General features: G+C 41.0%; 1 protein-coding gene across 1 annotated transcript in view; it reads right to left on the reverse strand.

The window, feature by feature from the left end:
* Window positions 1-1,548: 1,548 nt before the first annotated feature.
* The window catches only part of dachb (dachshund b), a 117,637-nt gene continuing 98,096 nt past the window's right edge, over window positions 1,549-21,089 (reverse strand). Inside the window, exons 8-12 of the mRNA XM_014409831.3 lie at window positions 18,255-18,355; window positions 17,293-17,440; window positions 16,962-17,138; window positions 16,306-16,371; window positions 1,549-3,345 (exon numbers count right to left, since the gene is read on the reverse strand). Of these exons, the coding sequence (XP_014265317.2) occupies window positions 3,308-3,345; window positions 16,306-16,371; window positions 16,962-17,138; window positions 17,293-17,440; window positions 18,255-18,355 (530 nt within the window). The 3' untranslated portion in view covers window positions 1,549-3,307. The remainder of the gene's footprint in view (window positions 3,346-16,305; window positions 16,372-16,961; window positions 17,139-17,292; window positions 17,441-18,254; window positions 18,356-21,089) is intronic.

Below are 21,089 nucleotides of genomic sequence, written 5' to 3' on the forward strand. Positions count from 1 at the left end.
AACAATAACCATGCTTGGTTTGTGGAAACTCTTGTATTTTCACCACTGACAAACAAACAAATGGTTCACACCTGCATTCTTTTTAATGGTGAGCAGGGGGTGATGGCTGTGGATGCATAAAGACTTCTTGTCCTGTAGAAGTCTATGGAAAAAAATAGCCCACTGCCCTACAGCTATAAACACAGAATCTCCATAAAAAATTAAGTCCATTTTTAAAATTTTGATTATCTTAAATTTGAGGAGGACTATTCAGGGTGTGCTCGCTGGCTGAGGACTTGTAATTAACAAGATGTAAATTACAACTTGTTAATTACACGTTAATTAACTTGTTAGTGAAACTTCATGTCCTATGTCTGACTTTAATACCATCTGTGATGATTTTTTTCCAAAATCTAACAAAGTATCATCATCAGTGGTGTGAAATCATCAGTGACACAAACAAACGGAAAGATTCAAGACAGACCCAAGCAGGCAACCTTCAAAGATTTCTTCATTTTCAAATGGGCTAAAGCTGATGTAAACAGTGAGTGAGTGTAAAAATACTCCTCTGAAAAGGCCGGGTGTGCTTGATTTATAACAAGATAAAATGTTGTGGTGAAAATGAATACAAAAAGCAAAAAGTTGGATCATAATGATCAAATCTGTAATCAAGAATTGTATCTGTCGTTGGGCATTTCTGGCTCAACTCTTTCTCTCTCCTTGTCTTCAGACATTCACTTTTAATTATAAAACAAATCTTAGAAAGTTTCTCAACTTAATTTTGGTGAGTAAAATGGTATTATATCAGTCTGTTACACTGTTCAACTACTGGAACTTCTTCTTGTCTAAAAAAAACTAACCTTGCTAAAAAACTGCGACTGAAGCTTCAAAGAAAACATTGTGTGAGGTGTGTAGCTATCTACATGATTTATCCACACTCTAGGACAGAGTTCATTTTCTCAAGGGCCTACATTAGAAACATGGTGCGGCCCTCCACAATAGTCCCATGTGGACTGTTGTGGAGGGCCGCACAAACAACATAAGGAGATCAAATTAATATTAAGTAGAATTTAGTTGAGCTTACTAGTGCGGCCCAGTTTCTCATGTGCGCCCTCATTGGAAAATTAATTACTCACCTCTGTCCTGGAGTGCATAATAATGACCTACACAGCCGTTGTGACCTCACCCACTATTTTCTCCATGGGTGCCTAGGATGAAATCGTAATTGTTTTCATCTGAATTTAACTCCTAGTAATCAGACATGCTTGACGCAATGCCTTGCTGTTCGTTCATTACATCCAATTTAAAAATACTCAAGCCACCAGAAATACACTGAGCACAATTGCTTTGCGTAGTTTTTTCCCCCATGTCTGTAAAAAACATAGTGATAGAGCATTAAATTCTGTAAACACAAGGATAACTCGATACAAGAAAGTGTGGTGTCACAGTTCGTAGGACTTTACGGTTCAAAACTCTGCAGAGTGTTTAAATCGTATTAGCTTATGATGCCGTTCACATAAAGTCAGCAACGTACATGAACTCATGATGTAAAACACCAGGAGACAGCAGTCATTATAATACTGTATATTTGCAGTCAGCTCAAACCCAGAGAACAGTGACAGACTGAGAGATCATCAGGAGAAAAACATAATAAAACAAAAATCAAGAAAACGCTGAATGTCATTTCTATCTACACTTAATATCCCTTTAAGCCCACCCACCCTGGCCCAGCCCTCCCTCGTTCCTCCCGTACACTTTTCAAATAGTAATTCAACAAATAAACAAAACACGCAGTGGAATAAACAAAACTTCAACACAGTCTGCACTCTTAGTAGGTCAGAAAATCAGGAAGTGAACGCTTTCTGGTGTTTGATGTTGCAGGAGAGCGTCTTCACCTGCGGTACGTTTGATCACTGAAAAGTTCTCAAATCCAACAGAAAAGGAGCAAAACTGAATGAGTTATAGAAAGTTCATAAACCTTTTTTTTTCAGGGCAGTTAAAAATAATAATAATAACAACAACAATAATAATAAAATAAACTCCCCATCTTTAGTTTGACAAACAACAGAAACTGTACTAACACTTCCTGGTAACAGGAACAGGCATCAAAATGTGAAAAGGTCAAATGTAGAGGAAGAGAATTCGACATACTTTTAGGATAGTATGTGTCTAAAAATCACTCCATTGCAATAAAAAAACAGTTTTTGTTTTTTTGCATTTTGGTTTTTTTTTTTTTTTTTTTTTTTTTTTTTAACTCTTGCATTGTTTCATAAACTGATTCCATAGGTTGTTTTAAGGGTGATAGAAAATACTTCATACATCGAAAAGCTGCATCCAACATTTTCAGAGTAATGTCTCCTTTACAGAGAGAGGGAGAGAGAAGACGTCGAAGAGGTAGACGGGAAAAAAACAAGTATGAAAGAGAGGAATTGGGCAGTGGGAATATACAGAAGGATGGGAGGGGTTTAATAAAAAGGATTTAAAAAAAATAAGAGGTAGAAATGAAATGAAGAGGTGGTGGGGAGTTCATAAGAGGGGGAAGAAAAGGGAGAGTTCAAGTTAAGGAGTGTATGGAGGTTAAAATAAGCCAAACAACAACACAAAAGTTTTCCCATGCATTCTTTTCAGTCCCTGTACGGAAAATAAAAATTAATGAAACACAAGACAGAAATAGCCTCCCAAGTTGTTTTCCTCTTTTCATCTTCAGTTTGTTCCTTCCTGATATTTTATACATGCCTCCCTTTTATTCATTTATTTATTTATTTGTGTGTTTTTTGTTTCTCTTGTCCAGCGACACACTTAGAGAGTGAGAGTTGAAACTTTTTAGCTCCTGCAAATCATCAACAGCCTTGGAATTTTTTCTTTTAACTGATTTTTCTAAATTATGTCCAACCATGTTGATTCTCATCTGTCCGAATTTGAGAGTATGTTGACGTCATCCAGCCCAGTCACATCTTGCTGCCTCTTTTTTTTTTTTTTTTTTTTTCAAATCCTTGGGAATGACTTTCAGTTTTCAGTTTCGGAAACAAATGAGGAACAAGTTCTGCTGCAAGGACAGATAAAGAGGAATGAATGGAGTGAAGTTTGTCTAAAAAGAAGAAGAAGGAGAAAGAGAAGGTAGAGAGACAGGCCCCAAAGTACGTCCAGATAGGGAGTTTGTCTCTTAGTAGTCCCATTTTTATCATAGCAACGTCAAAAAAAGGTCGCTCTGCAGCAAAGATAGAGTCCCGCCTGGGGAGGTCATATCTGTGGTGATCCAGGCTGCCGTGGAAGTGGGCTGGTGGAGTTCTTCTGTGCAGGGCCGGGATTCTGGAGGCGGAGTCTCCCTCTAGAACATCATGGGAGTCTTCAGAAACGGCCGCGATTCTAGGCAAAAACATAAACATGTCATTTAAAAAAGAAAAAGAAAAAAAGGTAGCACATGCAGCTAGCATAGCACTCAAAGATTCCTGAATCAACAATTATTAGAATTCATGGGTGCAATGGACTGGCGACCTGCCCAGGGTGTAACCCATGTGTCGTCCTTTGACTGCTGGGAAAGTCTCCAGGCCTGCCACAACCAAAATGTTTGGGAAAATGCTAGAACAGCAAATATCTTGGTAAAAGTATAAAACTGAGTGTGTGTGTGTGTGTGTGTGTGGGGGGGGGGGATCCTTTGGCACAAAGTCAGAAAACTCTCAGCTTCCATCATATTTGACTGGTGATTCCAGCAATCCCTATATCCCAGTGATAATAAATTTAGATACTACCTTAAAATAACTGAAGAACTTGTTTCTTTGGTAAAACATTGATAAAGTTATGGAAGTGATTGTATCAAACTAGGCAACTATTTTATTTTTTTAATTATTTTCATTATCTATTTGTATCTTGTAACCCAGCCACAAGCCAGTGATGGTGCTGATCCCAAACCCAGATAAAAGGGGAAGGCTGCATCACAAAGGGGATCTGGCATAAAACCTATGCAAAACCAAACATGCAGATCATAAAGAAGAAGATCTATGTGCATCTTGTGTCTGTCTCCTTAGTAATGTTTCAGTCCTAGGTCAGCAGACTGCAAAAAGCCCAGGTTATACATTTAGATGGTAGAACAATAATTTGTTTGCCAGACCTTTAAAATGACATTAATGGAATAATTTAATGAGGAAAAAAACAGCTTCACACACAACTGGCAAAATATTAACCCCTTAACATCTACCAGGCCAAACACTTAGGGATAACGTTGGAGATAAGTTGCTCTTTAAGGTCAAAGTTATTTTCCAAAACTTGTTTTGGAAAATAACGAGTTCTTCTTCTTGACTAGAGTTCTTCTGCGATGAAATTTCCATTTAAGTCTGCCAAATGGGGGAAAAAATCCTTATAAAGGGGTAGATGTGAAGCTAAGGCCGCTGTTACACAGGCCTAGGGACCAGTCTGTGACCTCCTGGAAACCACCAGTCATTGGGGGGAAATGTGTATCCCCTGACACCAACCACCCACGTGAATGAAAGTTTCGATTTTTTTTGTTCACCAGTTGCTGAAGTCTGTGAGGATTCTTGGCTGTTATGGCATCACTTAGGGGTCTGTGTGACTTGGACGTAACCCATTTCCTAACTCTAAATGCATTGCTACAGAGCAGATGAATGCTAAAAGGTTAGCCAGTTTTAAATTGTAATGATGTTTTTTTACCTTCTTAATGCAATACCTTGAGCTAGTTTGTCTGACCGCCAAATGTGCCAATGGAGTGATTTTACATACTGCAAATCCGCCCGTCCAGCTACTGCAAAACTGCTCAAGGAGCTGAACATTCTTTACTGAGCAACAGGTAAGCTGTACAGTGTGTATATGATGCACTATGATCATGGTTCAAACATGGTTCTAGTAGATGCACCCATGGTATCAGCTTAAAAATCTTTCTCGAGTCATCATTTTCACAAGATTTTGAGAAAACTTGAGCTTGACTTGAACTCAAGGTCAATGAGGTTTGAACTCTTCTGTGATTTTCAGTAGATGCATCTATGCTATTAATTTGAAAATCCTCATTCTTGAGTTAGTGTGTTCACAATCTTGGTGATGCCAGCAGGGTGATGACAATAACAAAGACTGAACACTATAATTAACTAAAGGGAGGAGAGGCTAAGAACTGCTGACAATAAAGCTGGGAATCAACCTCAGTATGTAAATCATCAGCAGGTAAAAATGGGGAGCTGGTATGGCCAAAAACTTGTTTTTGTTGTTTTTATTTCCAGATTGAGAAATTGGCTAATATTAAGCTTGGGAACGACTGCACTAACCTAAAACAGAAATCCAGAAGGTGGTGACACATTATCCCTGCTTCTTTCCTTCCTCCGCTGTCATATTTATACTCCCTGAAGGCTAACTCAGTAAACATTTTCCTCCAAAAATTGGCCATATGAATTAAAATTTCCACTTGTAGCAACTAAAATTGAGCTAGTGTCTTTAAGCGCATTAAAAATGCAGAGTTTAAAGTCTAATGAGACGTTTGCACAGGAACTTCACCCTTTCTTTATGATCATTAAAGCAGGAAGTATTTTTTCTTCACTTGTTCTCCCTTTATGCCGTTTACGACAGAAATCTCGTCTCTCCAATTTTGCCAGGGTCGACTCTCCCTCCTCTCTTTTTTCTCTCCCTCTCATTTCACCTCCGTCGTTCTCCTTCCGCTCCCCGTAGTGCTGTTGCTGCACCCACCCACACAGGAGCACGTGCGCACACTAAAACCCCGAACACACGCATGCATACAACAGGAACACACACACGTGTGCAAACATTCCTCTCCCTGCGGTGTCATTGTTTTCTGCGAACGTTGCAAAGTGTTTACATTTCTGCATAACAGCAACCATAAACCTGCCCTCCCTCCTCTTTCCACCCTGCACTTCTCTTTCTCCTGCCCTCTACTACCTTACTACTTTTTTTAAGCTCTTAGTCATCTTCCTGCCCTCTCGTTTTGTCCTCTGCTCATGATTCTTTGTTATTTGGATATGAAACAGACCCATGGTCTCTGTGTTGGACTTAAAAAAAAGAAACTTTCTTAAATTTTCTCTTTCATCTCGCGCTCGCCCCTCGTTTCCTCCTTCATATTCCCTGCCTTCCCTCCTTTTCATCCCTCTCATCTCCTGCCCTTCCCTATTTTTATCACTCCACAATCCACTCAAACCCCCTCCTCTCCTCCTCTTTCATCCCTCTATTCTACATGCATCCCCTCCTCCTCCTCACCTCCCCTCTGCTCCCTCCTGTCCTCTATCTGTTACTCTCATATTATTTTTATCCCGCCCCATTCTTCTCTCTGTCCTCTCCTGTCCTTCTTTTTCTCCTTTAGGCAGCAGGTTTGGCCCGGTGCTTAAAAATTGTCCTGCAACTTAAAGAGTGGAGAGCCGCGCTGATCCCCTCCAACAGTGCTGTCCTTAAAACTCGAACCTGTAACTTCTTCCAGTTAAAATATCAAAAACTTTCACATCAGCTTGCTTTTCTACAGGGAGTGCAGAATTATTAGGCAAGTTGTATTTTTGAGGAATAATTTTATTATTGAACAACAACCATGTTCTCAATGAACCCAAAAAACCCATTAATATCAAAGCTGAATGTTTGTGGAAGTAGTTTTTAGTTTGTTTTTAGTTTTAGCTATTTTAGGGGGATATCTGTGTGTGCAGGTGACTATTACTGTGCATAATTATTAGGCAACTTAACATAAAACAAATATATACCCATTTCAATTATTTATTCTTACCAGTGAAACCAATATAACATCTCCACATTCACAAATATACATTTCTGACATTCAAAAACAAAACAAAAACAAATCAGCGACCAATATAGCCACCTTTCTTTGCAAGGACACTCAAAAGCCTGCCATCCATGGATTCTGTCAGTGTTTTGATCTGTTCACCATCAACATTGCGTGCAGCAGCAACCACAGCCTCCCAGACACTGTTCAGAGAGGTGTACTGTTTTCCCTCCTTGTAAATCTCACATTTGATGATGGACCACAGGTTCTCAATGGGGTTCAGATAAGGTGAACAAGGTGGCCATGTCATTAGTTTTTCTTCTTTTATACCCTTTCTTGCCAGCCACGCTGTGGAGTACTTGGACGCGTGTGATGGAGCATTGTCCTGCATGAAAATCATGTTTTTCTTGAAGGATGCAGACTTCTTCCTGTACCACTGCTTGAAGAAGGTGTCTTCCAGAAACTGGCAGTAGGACTGGGAGTTGAGCTTGACTCCATCCTCAACCCGAAAAGGCCCCACAAGCTCATCTTTGATGATACCAGCCCAAACCAGTACTCCACCTCCACCTTGCTGGCGTCTGAGTCGGACTGGAGCTCTCTGCCCTTTACCAATCCAGCCACGGGCCCATCCATCTGGCCCATCAAGACTCACTCTCATTTCATCAGTCCATAAAACCTTAGAAAAATCAGTCTTGAGATATTTCTTGGCCCAGTCTTGACATTTCAGCTTGTGTGTCTTGTTCAGTGGTGGTCGTCTTTCAGCCTTTCTTACCTTGGCCATGTCTCTGAGTATTGCACACCTTGTGCTTTTGGGCACTCCAGTGATGTTGCAGCTCTGAAACATGGCCAAACTGGTGGCAAGTGGCATCTTGGCAGCTGCACGCTTGACTTTTCTCAGTTCATGGGCAGTAATTTGGCGCCTTGGTTTTTCCACACGCTTCTTGCGACCCTGTTGACTATTTTGAATGAAACGCTTGATTGTTCGATGATCACGCTTCAGAAGCTTTGCAATTTTGAGACTGCTGCATCCCTCTGCAAGATATCTCACTATTTTTGACTTTTCTGAGCCCGTCAAGTCCTTCTTTTGACCCATTTTGCCAAAGGAAAGGACGTTGCCTAATAATTATGCACACCTGATATAGGGTGTTGATGTCATTAGACCACACCCCTTCTCATTACAGAGATGCACATCACCTAATATGCTTAATTGGTAGTAGGCTTTCGAGCCTATACAGCTTGGAGTAAGACAACATGCATGAAGAGGATGATGTGGACAAAATACTCATTTGCCTAATAATTCTGCACTCCCTGTATGGCTGCGCTCATTTTTCCACTGTCCACTGGAACTAATCTGTTTTATTTTTGACCTGTTATTTATTCTTTGTTTGGTGGAAATTTTGAAAATGTCAATTCCAGGCTCCCACAGTTCCAGGAAATCTGTATTAATGTCTTTTTTTGTGCATCTTGCGGTCCAAAAGACATAGAACAGACAAAGCAGCAGAGCCTCACGTTTGAGCAGCTGCACCCAGAGCGTAATTTGAGATTTTGCCTGAATATTGAACTTATGTGTAAAGATTCTGCATAAGGAAGTGCAAAATTATTGGCCCCGCAGCCGAATTCATCCCAAACGAGCCCGGATTCGCCTTGCATTTGTGGCCCACAAAGGCAAAAGCAGGCATTTGTTTTTTATGTACGGTATCATTGAAGTAAAGGTCTTTTTTGAAAGTATAACAGTGTTTGGTAAATTTGATGTCCATCCATTCATACTGTACATCCATCCAGTTTCTGACACTTATCTGGGTCTGGGTCCAGAACAAGCCCAGACCACACTCACCCCAGCCACCTTCTCCTGCTCATGTGGGGAAACACACGAGCATCTCTGCACCAGCTGAGAAACAGGTCTACCCCGGGGCCTCCTCCCAGTAGGACATTCCTGAAACACTACTTTATGTTTTGGTCACACACACACACACCCAACTGACAACTACCCTAAAATGTGTATTCTTGGAGGTTGCTGGTAGTCACTATATGAAATTGGTTGCAAAGAAGTAAACTGTGTTGCACAACCTCTTTGTGATTGCCTTTGGCTTCAAACTAAAAGTTGTGCGTTATTCGATGCAACAGTCTCCATTCTATTACCCATTTTTCCCAGTTTTGCAGACATGCTCTATCGAAGCGACAATCTGATTCCAACCAAAGCAATCTTAAGGAGACTTTTGGTAAGCACTCCCTTGGTGACCGATTTTATCTATCAACACTCAGCAAATGCCAACATCCTCAGAGGTTGTCGGGGGGTTGCCAACCAGTCTCTAGGCCTGCGTGACTGAGACCTTAGGTAGCACTTTACTCACTGTTCATTTGTTTAGATTACAGACCACTTAAGAATGTAAATAATGTAAGAGTATATACATTCACAATAGCAAATGTAAGTTCAAAGTAATACGTGATGTATTACTGTTTGACTGAACTGTGTGTGTGTTTAGGAAGAGCACAAGAGGCCCACAGTCAGGAAAATCAGTCCATGTTCCAGGGATATTTGTGGGTCAAATTATACTACATTGTGGACATGGAGTTGGAGACCCAACGGCCAGGCACTACGACTACTTTGAAGTCCACGGCACAGGTCTCAGTTTGCGGAGTCACGAAAAAACAGTTAGGACGTCCGCACAGACCCTCAAGCTCATTGTCTGATGATCAAATTTACATTTAGTTATTATTAATAAAATTAACGCAGCTTAAGTCTTTCCCCCATAAAGTATAAAATGTGTATTTAATGCCACATGATGATCCTCCCTGTACCCTTAATGACAAGTTGCGACACCTTGCTATATTTAAATAAAGGCCTACATTGTGTGTCCCTGAGCATAAATCTATAGATGCAGTTTTTGGTCCATAATTCATAAAGACATATGTATGGATTAAATTTAACCTTTAATTTAAATGGACTCTCTTCCTCACAGTCTTGGTACTTTTCTTTTGGTGGAAGGCCAGAAATTCTTCAAGTAAAGAATCCTCCAAAGTGCAGTCAACACAGCTGTAGCATGTGGATGAGCATCCACAGAAGAAAGCAAACCGCCAAACTTTTATTGATATTCTGATAATATGCAAACATTTTAAAACATCAATATTACAGTATGTTGTTGCAACACTGTGTGTATGTATTTTGAGTTTTAGACTGTTGGGTGGAACCAAATGAAACCTTAGGCCAACACAACATGCTGGGCAAAAACGCTTTCCAATATTTTCCTCGAGGAAAGAAAAAACAAATAATCAACAAAAATACATCTGTAATAAAAGTAATTGTTACTTGAAGCCCTTAATGAATTGTCTAGTACTTAATCATTCTTACAAAATAGCACCAAATGTGTCCATCACATTTTTCCCAAAGCTCAAATCAACAAATCACTTGTTTTGTTCACGAAACGCCCAAATATTCAGTTCAGTGTCAAAGAAGACAAAAGAAAACCAGGAAGCTGTGAATTACTGGCTGTTTCTGCTCCAAACATTCATTTACAGACTAAGAATAACTCGCTTTTTAGCACTCGGGTTTCCTTTTTCTTCTCTGATGTTTTATTACTGATTTCTTTTCTTCAAATTATTATCTGCTAAAATAAAATAAATAACAAAACATGAAGTCGCTGAGTCTTTGTGAGTCTGAGTCTTGCCTTTTTGTAACTGCTTCGGTACACTTCCCTCTCACCTATATCTGTCACTATAAAATACACCTCCAGCCCACGTGCACGTGTGTGTGTGTGTGTGTGCGTGTGTGTTTGCTGTCGTAGTTAAAAATGACGCTGACCTGCCTTGTTAAAAGTCTATCAGCAGGGTGGAGAAAATGTCACCAGGTCTCGGAACAAGGTCACATTTTTCAACTCCGTCCCAAGGAACCTGCTTAGTCTTCCACCTTCTCCACTCCTCCTCCTCCTCCTGCTGCCCTCCTTTCCCACCTCTTCCTCTACTGCACCCCACTTTTCCTCTCCGGTTTGTTCATCTTTTTTAATCCTCACTGTTTCATTTCTTCTCTAACCCTTCCTCTGCTCCCCCTTCACGTGTCTGGGACTCCATATAAAAACGATGTCCATATACGCACGGACACCCTCTCATCCTGCTCTTTCCACCTAACATCTGGTATCCTTTGATTTTTCCCTCTTCTTTTTCCATACATTTACTCTTATCCTGTCTTCCTTTGCTTTCTTCCCCTCGCTCCATCAACCTTTTCTCCCTGCTTCATTTTACTGCCTTTAACTCATCATCCTCTTCCTTTTCTTCTTACCTTTCCCTATCCTTTCTTTTCATTCATTCTGACATCATTTTCCTCTTCTCTTTCTCCATCTCAGTCAAACCTTTCTCCTTTTTCTCCATCCTCCATCTTATTTGTCCCTTCTCTTGTTTGTTTTCACTCCACACCCCTTTTCCCTATCAAATCCTTCCCTTTTTGCATCTCTCTTTTTCCCAAATCTCCCTTTCTCTCCCATTTCTCTTCCTACTTTTGACCATGTTTCTTTTCTATATTCCTTCAGTTTTCCCCTTTCCCCATCTCAATCATTTAACTTCCTCCTTCAGAGACTCCCACCCCACAACCTCTAAATCTTCTCCACTTTCTTCGCCCTCTCCCCCTTTCTAACTTCCTTTTCTCTGTCTTAATTTCCCTCAATTCGTTTTTTTTTTTTTAACATGGCCAATTAGCCTGGTCAGCTTTTAACAACCAAATGAAACGGATCTCACTTCCTTTCTTTTTAACCCTCTCTCGCTTTCCCTCCCTTGCTTATCGTTTTTCCCTCCCTTCGTTCTCTCTCTTTTTGATTGTAATGCGATGTCTTTCTTTGTATTCAGCACTTTTCTTCCTCACTCGTTAATTAAGAGTGTGGAAGGTGAGAGAGGCAGGGGAGAGGTGTGTGTGTGTTTGTGTGTGTAAGTAAACCACCATAGGTGCAAAATGCTTTTATGGCAGGAGGGATGAGTGTGCATTTGTCTATGTGTGTGTGTGCAAAGGGGTCCTACTGGGCCAATCAACATTAATGAAATCAGGTGGGTCTGTGTGTGTGTGTGTGTGTGTGTGTGTGTGTGTGTGTGTGTGTGTGTGTGTGTGTGTGTGTGTGTGTGTGTGTGTGTTTGTCGGAGTGCTTGGCTTGCAGAAGAGAGGGGATCTAAAAGGGGTCTAAAGAGGAGTGAGAGCTAATTAGAGTTCCCTGTCTCACAAGAGTGTGGATCAAACACACACAGAAATGCACAACTACAGGTACAGAGCACACACACACACACGGTGTGCGCCTGTAGATATTCATTTATACACACGCAGAGTTTCAAGTGAAGGTTTTCAATGTCAGGGAGGACTGAGCACAGCTGGTGGAAAGAGGACAACACATGCATACTAACACAGACGCACACACCGGCGCTGTACTTGTGAGGACCCTCATTGGCATAATGCACTTCCAAACCAATAACTAGGACTTGGACCTTTCCTCCACTTCAGCTCAACTTTTCAACCTCCTCCACCTGAAAACAGTCAGACTCCAGCGCCGCTTCCTTCAGGTTATGTTCATCTGCGGCCGAAGGTTAAAGTGGGCCGGACCCATCCGCAGAGGTGCACCTTTGATTAATAAGTAAATAAGTCTGTTTGGCAGTTTCATAAATAATAAAGTAAAGCAAGTTCATTTTTCATGTGCTACAGCCTGCCGTTCTTTCCACCCGAGGCCACGGAGATGCTCAACAAATCAGAAACTAATGTCACCCCACAGTCCCACCCCGCAACCAACACATGTCCTTTTAACAGTCGGCACTCGTTTTATCCATTTTCATCTGTGTGTGCCAAAGATATCACCAATTTACTATCGCCTATTTAATCCCAACAGTAGCCATGCTCTTATTTTGAAAGAGCCTAGACTTAACAACCTAGCTCCAGGCCTTCCTGTCTTGTGTTTTTCCTTAAGGTCATCTGATCAGGTCACCGTTATAGTCTCTCATCCTGGACCACAGCTGGAGATGGTGGTGGTACTTATTCTGCTTTGCAGCGTTAGTGAGCGACACTCAGGAGCACCATCAGTCCAAGAAGGTGGACTTTGTGGAGGTGGTGGTACTATGTATTTTTCTTTACATTTTGGGTGTGGCTGCTTGCATGTCTTACCGCCACCACCTCAGCGTCAACGGCTGTTACACACCAAGCGCATTGTGAAAAAAACAAGAACATTAAATTCTGAACTTTTCGGATCCGAAGTTGTTCAAAAGTGTTAGTTTTTGTTAAAAATTCATCATCAGAAATGCACACAAATAAAAAAATGAAATCGACATCAAGCATTAATGAGATGGTCCTGATGGTTCTAGACAAGAAAATTAAGAAATTGAGATTCTGGGTTCATCCAGTTCTCAGGAGAAGGCAGCAGCAGGGAGAATGTGATGGCTTGATCCAGCAGTTGAAGCTTTCGTACATATTTCAGGATGTCAGTGGAGCACTTTGAGCTCAGAGTTGGGACCACATTTCAGGAGGCAGAGAGCGATTTGAGCGGTATAATCAGTACTGTTGCATGTTTTGAGCTACGAGCACAACTGTTGCCTAATGCAGTGGTCTGATTGGCCATATCTGTTTATTCTGAATTTGTCCGGTGACATCACGTGGTTCGTGTGATTAACAGGTGAGTCTAGAACATTTTTAGCTTGCCTAATTGTTATGCGCCTGATGTGCAGAGGCCTTAATTCAATGGGAAAAAAATCTAATCTACTCAACAAACATCACCAAACAAATGCGTGTCCATCTGTTCTGCTACACAGCGGCACTGTAGCTGTATTTACAGAGAGTTTACAACATTACTGGATGTAAACTTTACTTTTAAAGATGGAGAGAGCTGCCAGAAGGACAGGGCAGCAGAGGATGTCATGGTGCTTTTAAGGATAAAGTCTGCTCATCAACTTAAAATAACAAAGTGGAAGAAATTTAAATCCCACACGAGTATTGCCATTTATTTATGAGTTACATTAATCAGACAGGCTATATAATGTGTTGTTAAAGTTCCATTTTGGCTCTTTTACATTGAAAAATATCTTTTAAATGAACAATTTTTTGTTATTTAAATGTTCGTTGAGAGTAATAATTTTTAACAAGTACTTGTAGTAAAATTTGAGGTTGGTTAGGTTAGATCATGATGGCATTTGCTTATTCATTTTAAGCCGGAAAGCAGCCATGAAACTACGACAGTCCAGTGACAGTATGACAGTTATGGAAGCTTGTTTCTTGTTTGCATAGATAAGCTGAAAATTTAGGTTATTATCTCAAAATTTAGAATGAGGAAGTTAAAACTTTGAGATAATAACCTGAAATTTTGACTTGTGGATGGGTAATTTTTTTCTTACAGTGGTGCAAACAAGCTTTCCCACCATACAACACAGAACGGAGCTGGCTAAATCCACAAAGTGTAGTAACCCCCAGAGCGACAGCAGTAGCACTGGTCAGAAAACAGGCATGTGACTTTTTCCTAAACTGCCAAATCCCACTTTAACCTTCTATTTGACTAAACTGTCGTCTCACTTTCAGGCAGCTTGAACTGAAGTTGTCAGGAGGAGCGCAGAGCTTGCGACTCTCTCATTTGAGCCCAGGCTGGAGGTTAAACGCAGGTCACGAAATCAGTTTTGCTTGAGTTAGACACGACTGTGGTTTTAGTGAAATATAAATAAACTCACTCTGGAATTTGTCTTTAAACCAGACTTGGATCTTTTCTTTAACCAAGTGCTGCTGGCATCTAAAAATAACCCGCCATATGTTTAGTCTCTGCAAGTCTCAAAATATGCTGATTAACCTTACTACAGTCCTTTTAAAATGTGTTTGCTGTGAGTAATAACAAAGAATTTTCTAAATGACTAAGCTTTTAAGAAAGTCTGCACTCTATTAAAATGTCTTCCACTGAACAGCTCACTACTTTTGAAGAAATGTAAACTCAAATAAATGCAAATTTTGACTTTAAGATTGATCTTCCTCTTTGCTTCACTTTGCAAAATCTTTGTTAAATAATATCCTTTGTCTTTGAAAATTGAAACAATTTCCAAAAGATCGCCAAGGATGTTTCTAATGTTGTTGCTCTCTTTCCTCTTACTTTCTGTATTTACCCCACCTCCCCGAGTACGCTCTTTGTGATGGTGGGGAGAAAGAAGTCCCCAATGACAGGAAGAGCCATGTGGAGGAACCAGGCCCAGCCAGAAGCTACCTTCTGCTATGACAGGCTTTTTAATAAGCATGTCCCTATTTTCTTAATTGTTCAACCTTTAGTTTGATTTTAAAATAATCCAAAAATATTGTTTATCTTTTTCTAAAACTTTATACATTTCTTAAAAACCTTAAACTGGTCCAGACAAAGATGGAAGTACAAGAAGATGTGCACACAAATACACTTAGTACACTCACCAGCTACTTTGTCAGGTACACCCAGAGCCCTTAAGTAAGTCAGAGTTGTGTCAGCTGGGGTTCAGAATTCAGGGTTGTCACGTCATGGGTCATGTACGGGTGCATAGAAGGCAGTTGAAACACTGCATATGAAACCTCTGTGCTATTATATCTTTATCACGCACCTAGCATATTTTGATAACTTTCAGAACTACTGCAAGGCTCCAGGATCTGCCATTGCTGTAAAAAAGCAAAAACAAAACTCCGCTGGAATGAACGGAGATGACGTAACTCTTCCATTTAATGGCTCTGGATACACCTGGTCAGTTGCTTGCTAATGCAGAACTCTAATCAGCCAATCGCATACCAGGTATGCAGACATAGTCAAGATGACCTGCTGAAAGCCTGCAAGTTCTCAGCCATTAAGGTCAGAGTAGGCTTTAGAACTTTAAAATAAAGTTAAGGTGAAGAAGTTTTTAAATGGAGTGGGAGATTCACATCATGGCTGACAAATCTGCAGCAGCTGTGTGATGCTGTCATGTCAATGGACCAAAATCTCTGAGGAATGTTTCCAGAACCTTGTCAAATGTGCGCCATGAAGAATGAAGGCAGTTCTGAAGGTACAAGGAGCTCCAGCCTGCTAGTAGAAGTGGCTGGCAAGTATAATTTTCAGTGTTTGTTGCTCAGTTGGTTTCCCAACAGTGTTTATGCAGAATAACGGGCCAATAAGAACTTTCAAACTGGCCCAAAAACCAAACAAGTAGCCTTGATACAAAGTCGCTTTTGCCAAGTAGCTCAGTCACTCTGTTCCTCTTGTTGTTGGTATCTCAATGACATGTTCTTTTAGTCTTTTTATAGAAAAACGTGTTTCTACAGGACAGCTAAAAAAAAAGCAGGATTAGTTCCCATGAATATTATTTACTGTCAAATCTAAGACACGCTGGAATTCCAGCACGGAGAGCTTAAAGCCCCGTGACACGCAGCTGTCACACACTTAAACGTAAGCTCTGTGAAATATTTACAGTCGTCGTCACATGCGTGTCTGTTGAGGTGCACATCAAAGGGAGGCCACTGCGCCTGCTTAACATCTCCACTGATCTCAAATGGGCCCCAACACACACATGTGCCTGCCATGTGTGTATCTGTTAACGTATGGCACTTTGCGTCATGTTGTTTGCGCGTGTGTGTATCGGCGTGACTGTGTCTGAATGAGCACGCACTTGTGTGTGCGTGTGGATACCTTGTACAGCGCCGTTGTCTTGCTGGTTCCCATTAACTTCAGGTTTGTCCTCGGCTACAGCAGCGTCTGGTTTGTAACACAAAGACAAGACAGAGTCTCAGTGGGTCGGCCAATAAAAAACAAACAGCACCTTGTAACTGCGTGCAGGTGAAAGACAAACCGGATCCACAGAGGGTCCAGCCCCAGACAGTGTTTTTTTTTTTAAACTTTTTTCTTCGTGAGAATTACATCGGTGGGCGTTGCTATGCTTCTTTTCTCCTTATTAATGATAAACAGGCATAGTCACTGCCATCGGCCTGCACAGGAGCACCAACCTGAAGCAAACGTGGAGCTGCTTCTACGAGACGTAGTGCTGCAAACTGCGCTGGCGTTGTTTTTCTGCAGCGGTGCCACGCAGACAGATTAACTGCACGTTTACTGCTGCTGGTGATTATTCCGAATTTTATGGAAGGACGACAGAAAAACAGCAGCAGCCTATAACTCTGCTTTTAAAGCTGCTTGTTAGGGTAAACAAGAGGCTGAAGGGGGGGGAAATCATTCATCTAACAGGCAAACATTTAAGCAGTTTTAAACGCAGGCAGTTCGAGCTAAAGCGACAAAGGGAAGAATTTAAAAAGACGAAAGAAGAAGAAGTAGGAGGCGGCGAGAAAACAAACCGTTCTTTTTGTTGTTGTTGTTGTTGGCAGTGTGCAGCGGCTCAGGAGAAGGGGAGGACGAGGACGAGTGTTTCAGAGCGTCCTCCACTCTCTCCCTCCTCTTCGACTCGAACTCCAGCGCCTCCTGCAGCTTCCTCTTGGCCTTCTTCTCCTTCTTCAGCCGCTTCTGGATGGAGGCTGGAGGAAGAAGATAGCTCGTCTTGTATCTACCATGTAACTCACTGGCAAATTTCCATTCTTTCTAACGGCCCCTTTATGTTCTAACATTGCTTTTGAGGCTCATCTTCAAAGAACTTGTCAAATGCCCCCCCCCTCCTCCTCCTCCTCTAACCTCTGCTCTGTAGTTCAGAGGTGAGCTGTCGTTCCAGACTCTCTCTCATCTCCCGTTCCCTGTAGAGCTCCATCTTCAGCTCCCTCTTCTCCGCCTGGATCTGTTTGTCCTGCGCCCGGGCGTTCTCCACAGCCACCTTCAGCAGGCCCTGAGTGCACAGATTGGAGTTTATAACCTCTAACACTGTTCAGGACGTGCAGATGAGACAGAGACCTGCCGTGTCGTCAGTGTTTAAATTAGGAGTACTTAGAAAAAAAAGAAAAGAAATTAAATCCCAATTTGTATATATGAATTTTTCTTTTGTATAAGTTAAAGTGCATCTGCCAAATTATATTATTTTTACCGATTTTTAATTTTTTCAAGGACTTCTTTAGTGAAACAGAGAGCTGAGGAGAGAAATGTCACGATTACAGACTGTGACCATACGTGTTTGTTTCCTTACTTTAGTTAGCTAATACACATGCTCATTACAAAAGCATCAGCTCTGTTACATCATGTTCAAGTGACTGTTTAACTCATTAACCCACTGTCTCTGCACATGTCCAAACTTTGTCTTCTAACCACTCAACCTGAGCTGTCCCTCATTTCTAATCGTGTCCACCTTGTCTTTTTAACAGCACCACCATCTACATCCTCTTCATCTTTCTCTCTCAGATCACTCCTCGTCACCCACTCTGTTCGTCACCTGTCTTTGTTGACCCCGGGTATTCAAACTCATCCACCCTCACTACCTCGTCTCCTTTCCACCTGCTTCCCTCTCATTCACACACACGTATTCTGTCTTGCTTCTCATTCCAAACATATGCAACCATAAGAATTATATGACCTAATGTAATATTGCTGTAGTGTTCTTTGCAGTAGCATTAAAAAAGTGCAATAAGTCCCTCGTACTCCTGGAGTCCATCTGCTGCCTTTTCCCAGCGGCTGTTAAAGCGACAGTGACAGTGAGAACAGCATCACACCTGTATGTTGGTGAGGAGGGTCTCCACTGACGACAGGCCGTCAGCGAACAGGAACGGAGCAGGAAACCCGGGCGGCAGGGTTTGTCCGAGCGGAGACTCCTCTGTGAGAAACAGTGAACAGAGCAGGCAACTTTAAATATTTTGGACCTGATGAAATGGTTTATCTGCCTGGTTCATTTAAGACGCTGTCTTAATTTGTGAGGACCCTGCTCCACAAATTCAAAAAAAGAAGAAAGGTTCCTTCGACAGTACTTGTCACGAAGTCGGAGTGAAGTTTATGAAATGTTTACTAAGGTATAAAAGGCAACGAAGCAGCGTCACAGAAATCAATTACACCAAACCCACACACACACACACACACACACACACACACACACACACACACACACACACACACACACACACGCACACACACACACTCTGAGGTCGTTAGTATTCAGACAATCATGTGGGGTACTAATTGGCAAGGATTAAAGACATCCTTGATTTGTGTGTGTATGCGTGTGTGTTCATTGTGAGTGCGTCACAGTGTCTGCTCAGCCCTTAATGCCTAACACACTGACAACTGGGTTAACTCTGCTGTGAAATTAACGCTGATTAAGATGCACTCTAACACACACACACACACACACACACACACACAAAATCTCCATCCCCTATCTGCCACTTCATCCACACATCCCTCGACTACCTTTCCCATCGTTCCCAGATCTTCCTTCATCATTTATTTCTCCACCTCAGCTCATCTCTTTTCTTCATCTTCATCTTTTCATGCTTCTTTTTTCCCTCCGTTACTCTTTTCCCCATTTCCTTAAATCCATGTCAGGTTATCCTTTCTATCGTTTCAACCCTTTTTGTCTTCCCTGCTCCTTTCCTTATTTCTCTGCAATTAATTTCCTTATTTCTGTTCATCCTTCTATGTTAAGCTTCTAGTTTGTGGTTTTTGGCTACTTGGAGTGGTGGAAACAAGCTTTAAGGTAGAAACTGACCATCTTCCAGTTGCAGGTCCAGTACTAACACACCTTTAGCTCTGTTTTTGGTCCCTACGAACATTTTTGTCACTTCTGAATGATCGACTCATAATTCTCTGCAAGTTTGCCACTATGAGCAAGCCCTTTTACACTAACTACAATATTTGTTATTTCTCATTTATAGCTGCTTTGAGCCTCAAAATGCTTCTTTTTCTGCTTTATCTCCTTATTATGTTTCCATCTTCACTGATTCATCACCTCCATTTTTTTTATTCCTCTGCTTTTCACTCAGACCCCTGCCACCCCTTTCATTATCAAACACTGAAAACGGCCAGGCTTTTCATATATTTACCCTGATTTCTTTCACTAAAATATGTTTGGCCAAAAAATAAATAATGAATAAATAAAGGGTAGAGACGGTGAAGAGGTGGAAGAGCAGAGAATGATTTAAGAAAAAAAGGTAGATTAAATAAGGAGAACAAACAAGGAGATAGTAAAGGAACAAAAACAGGAGCTGGAGGAAATGTTCATCAGTGTTAGACATATTTGAGCTTTTATTTTGAAAAATCAATAGATGGTGAAAGAGATTCATTGTTGGCTGGCTACAATTTGAAGTTCATACCATCCATACTACAGCTCATACTACTAAAGAAAGAATAAAAAACACTATGAATGAAATTTCATGTCAACTTCCAAGTTTCCATTTAAAGAAAAGACACAATAAAAATACAACCAAGGATTTGAAGCGCTGTCAGGTCATTTTTGATAACAAGTTTGGTTTATTATGTTGCTCTGCTACAGTAATTACTGCACTACACCGTCCAGATGGAGCGAGGCCACAGGGAACATTGTGGTCTGTTAACACCCCAGAGAGGAGCGGCAGCACTTCCTGTGTCTTTTTGTGGCTTTTAAAAGTTTTTTTACTCAATACATAATTTTTGTTGAATCACTCTCCAACAATACCAACTACACTACAGACACAGTAAATATTGTAGGTTACTTTCCTGTCTATCTGAAAATAAAACATAAAATCCTTTTAGCACATAAACTCCTTAAGACTTAGGAGTCAAATTATCCTAACATATGTATTTTGTTCTAGAGTGAATCATTTGTACAATATTTGATTTTTGTGGCATTTAACAATCTTAAATTTACCTGGAAGGCAAAGAATGCATTATATACATGGAAAAATGTAGGTCTGTTTATTATTTATAACTAATGTATAAAGAACGTATATAGAATAATTCTAAACATCAATTAAATGGTAAATGTACTTAAATTTAAAGCAGCTTCTTACAAAAGGCTCATTCAGCCACATTTTTTCCATACCAAGAACTTTGAATCTAACGTTCACGGGATCTTGCCCATAGACTTTTTGACATGCAGGTTGGAGGAACCAGAACCAAACCACCATCCTTCCAATTAGTAGATCCAACCATACTCAACAACTTGATTTGTAACATGTCCTTTTTTAGAATGTCAAAATGCGACAGCACAACAAGCTGTTAAAAAAACAAACAAAAAACAGTCTGCTTGATGGACTTTTTGTGCTTTCCAGCGTCCTCTGCAGTGCGTCACCCCTCTTTCACCCACATCTGAAAATCTCCAGACAGGAAAGGAGACGACCCCGTTCATTTACCGACATCAAAAGCAGCCTTTGGGAGTTTCAGAGTCGAGTAAATATGCGTAAATGACCCGGTTCTGTAAAGCGTTCTGCAGAATGACGCTCAGGTTAGGGTTCATCCTTTCACACGCAGGAGTGTGGCTGCTCCATCATTCAAAAAAATTTCTTCACAGACAAACTTCATAGCAAGCAGCTTGATGCGGCCTCCGTAAAAGAGTAGACTCTTCTGGAATCACTCTT

This window comes from Maylandia zebra, linkage group LG3 (genome assembly GCF_041146795.1).
Source record: "Maylandia zebra isolate NMK-2024a linkage group LG3, Mzebra_GT3a, whole genome shotgun sequence".
Classification (NCBI taxonomy): Eukaryota; Metazoa; Chordata; class Actinopteri; order Cichliformes; family Cichlidae; genus Maylandia; species Maylandia zebra.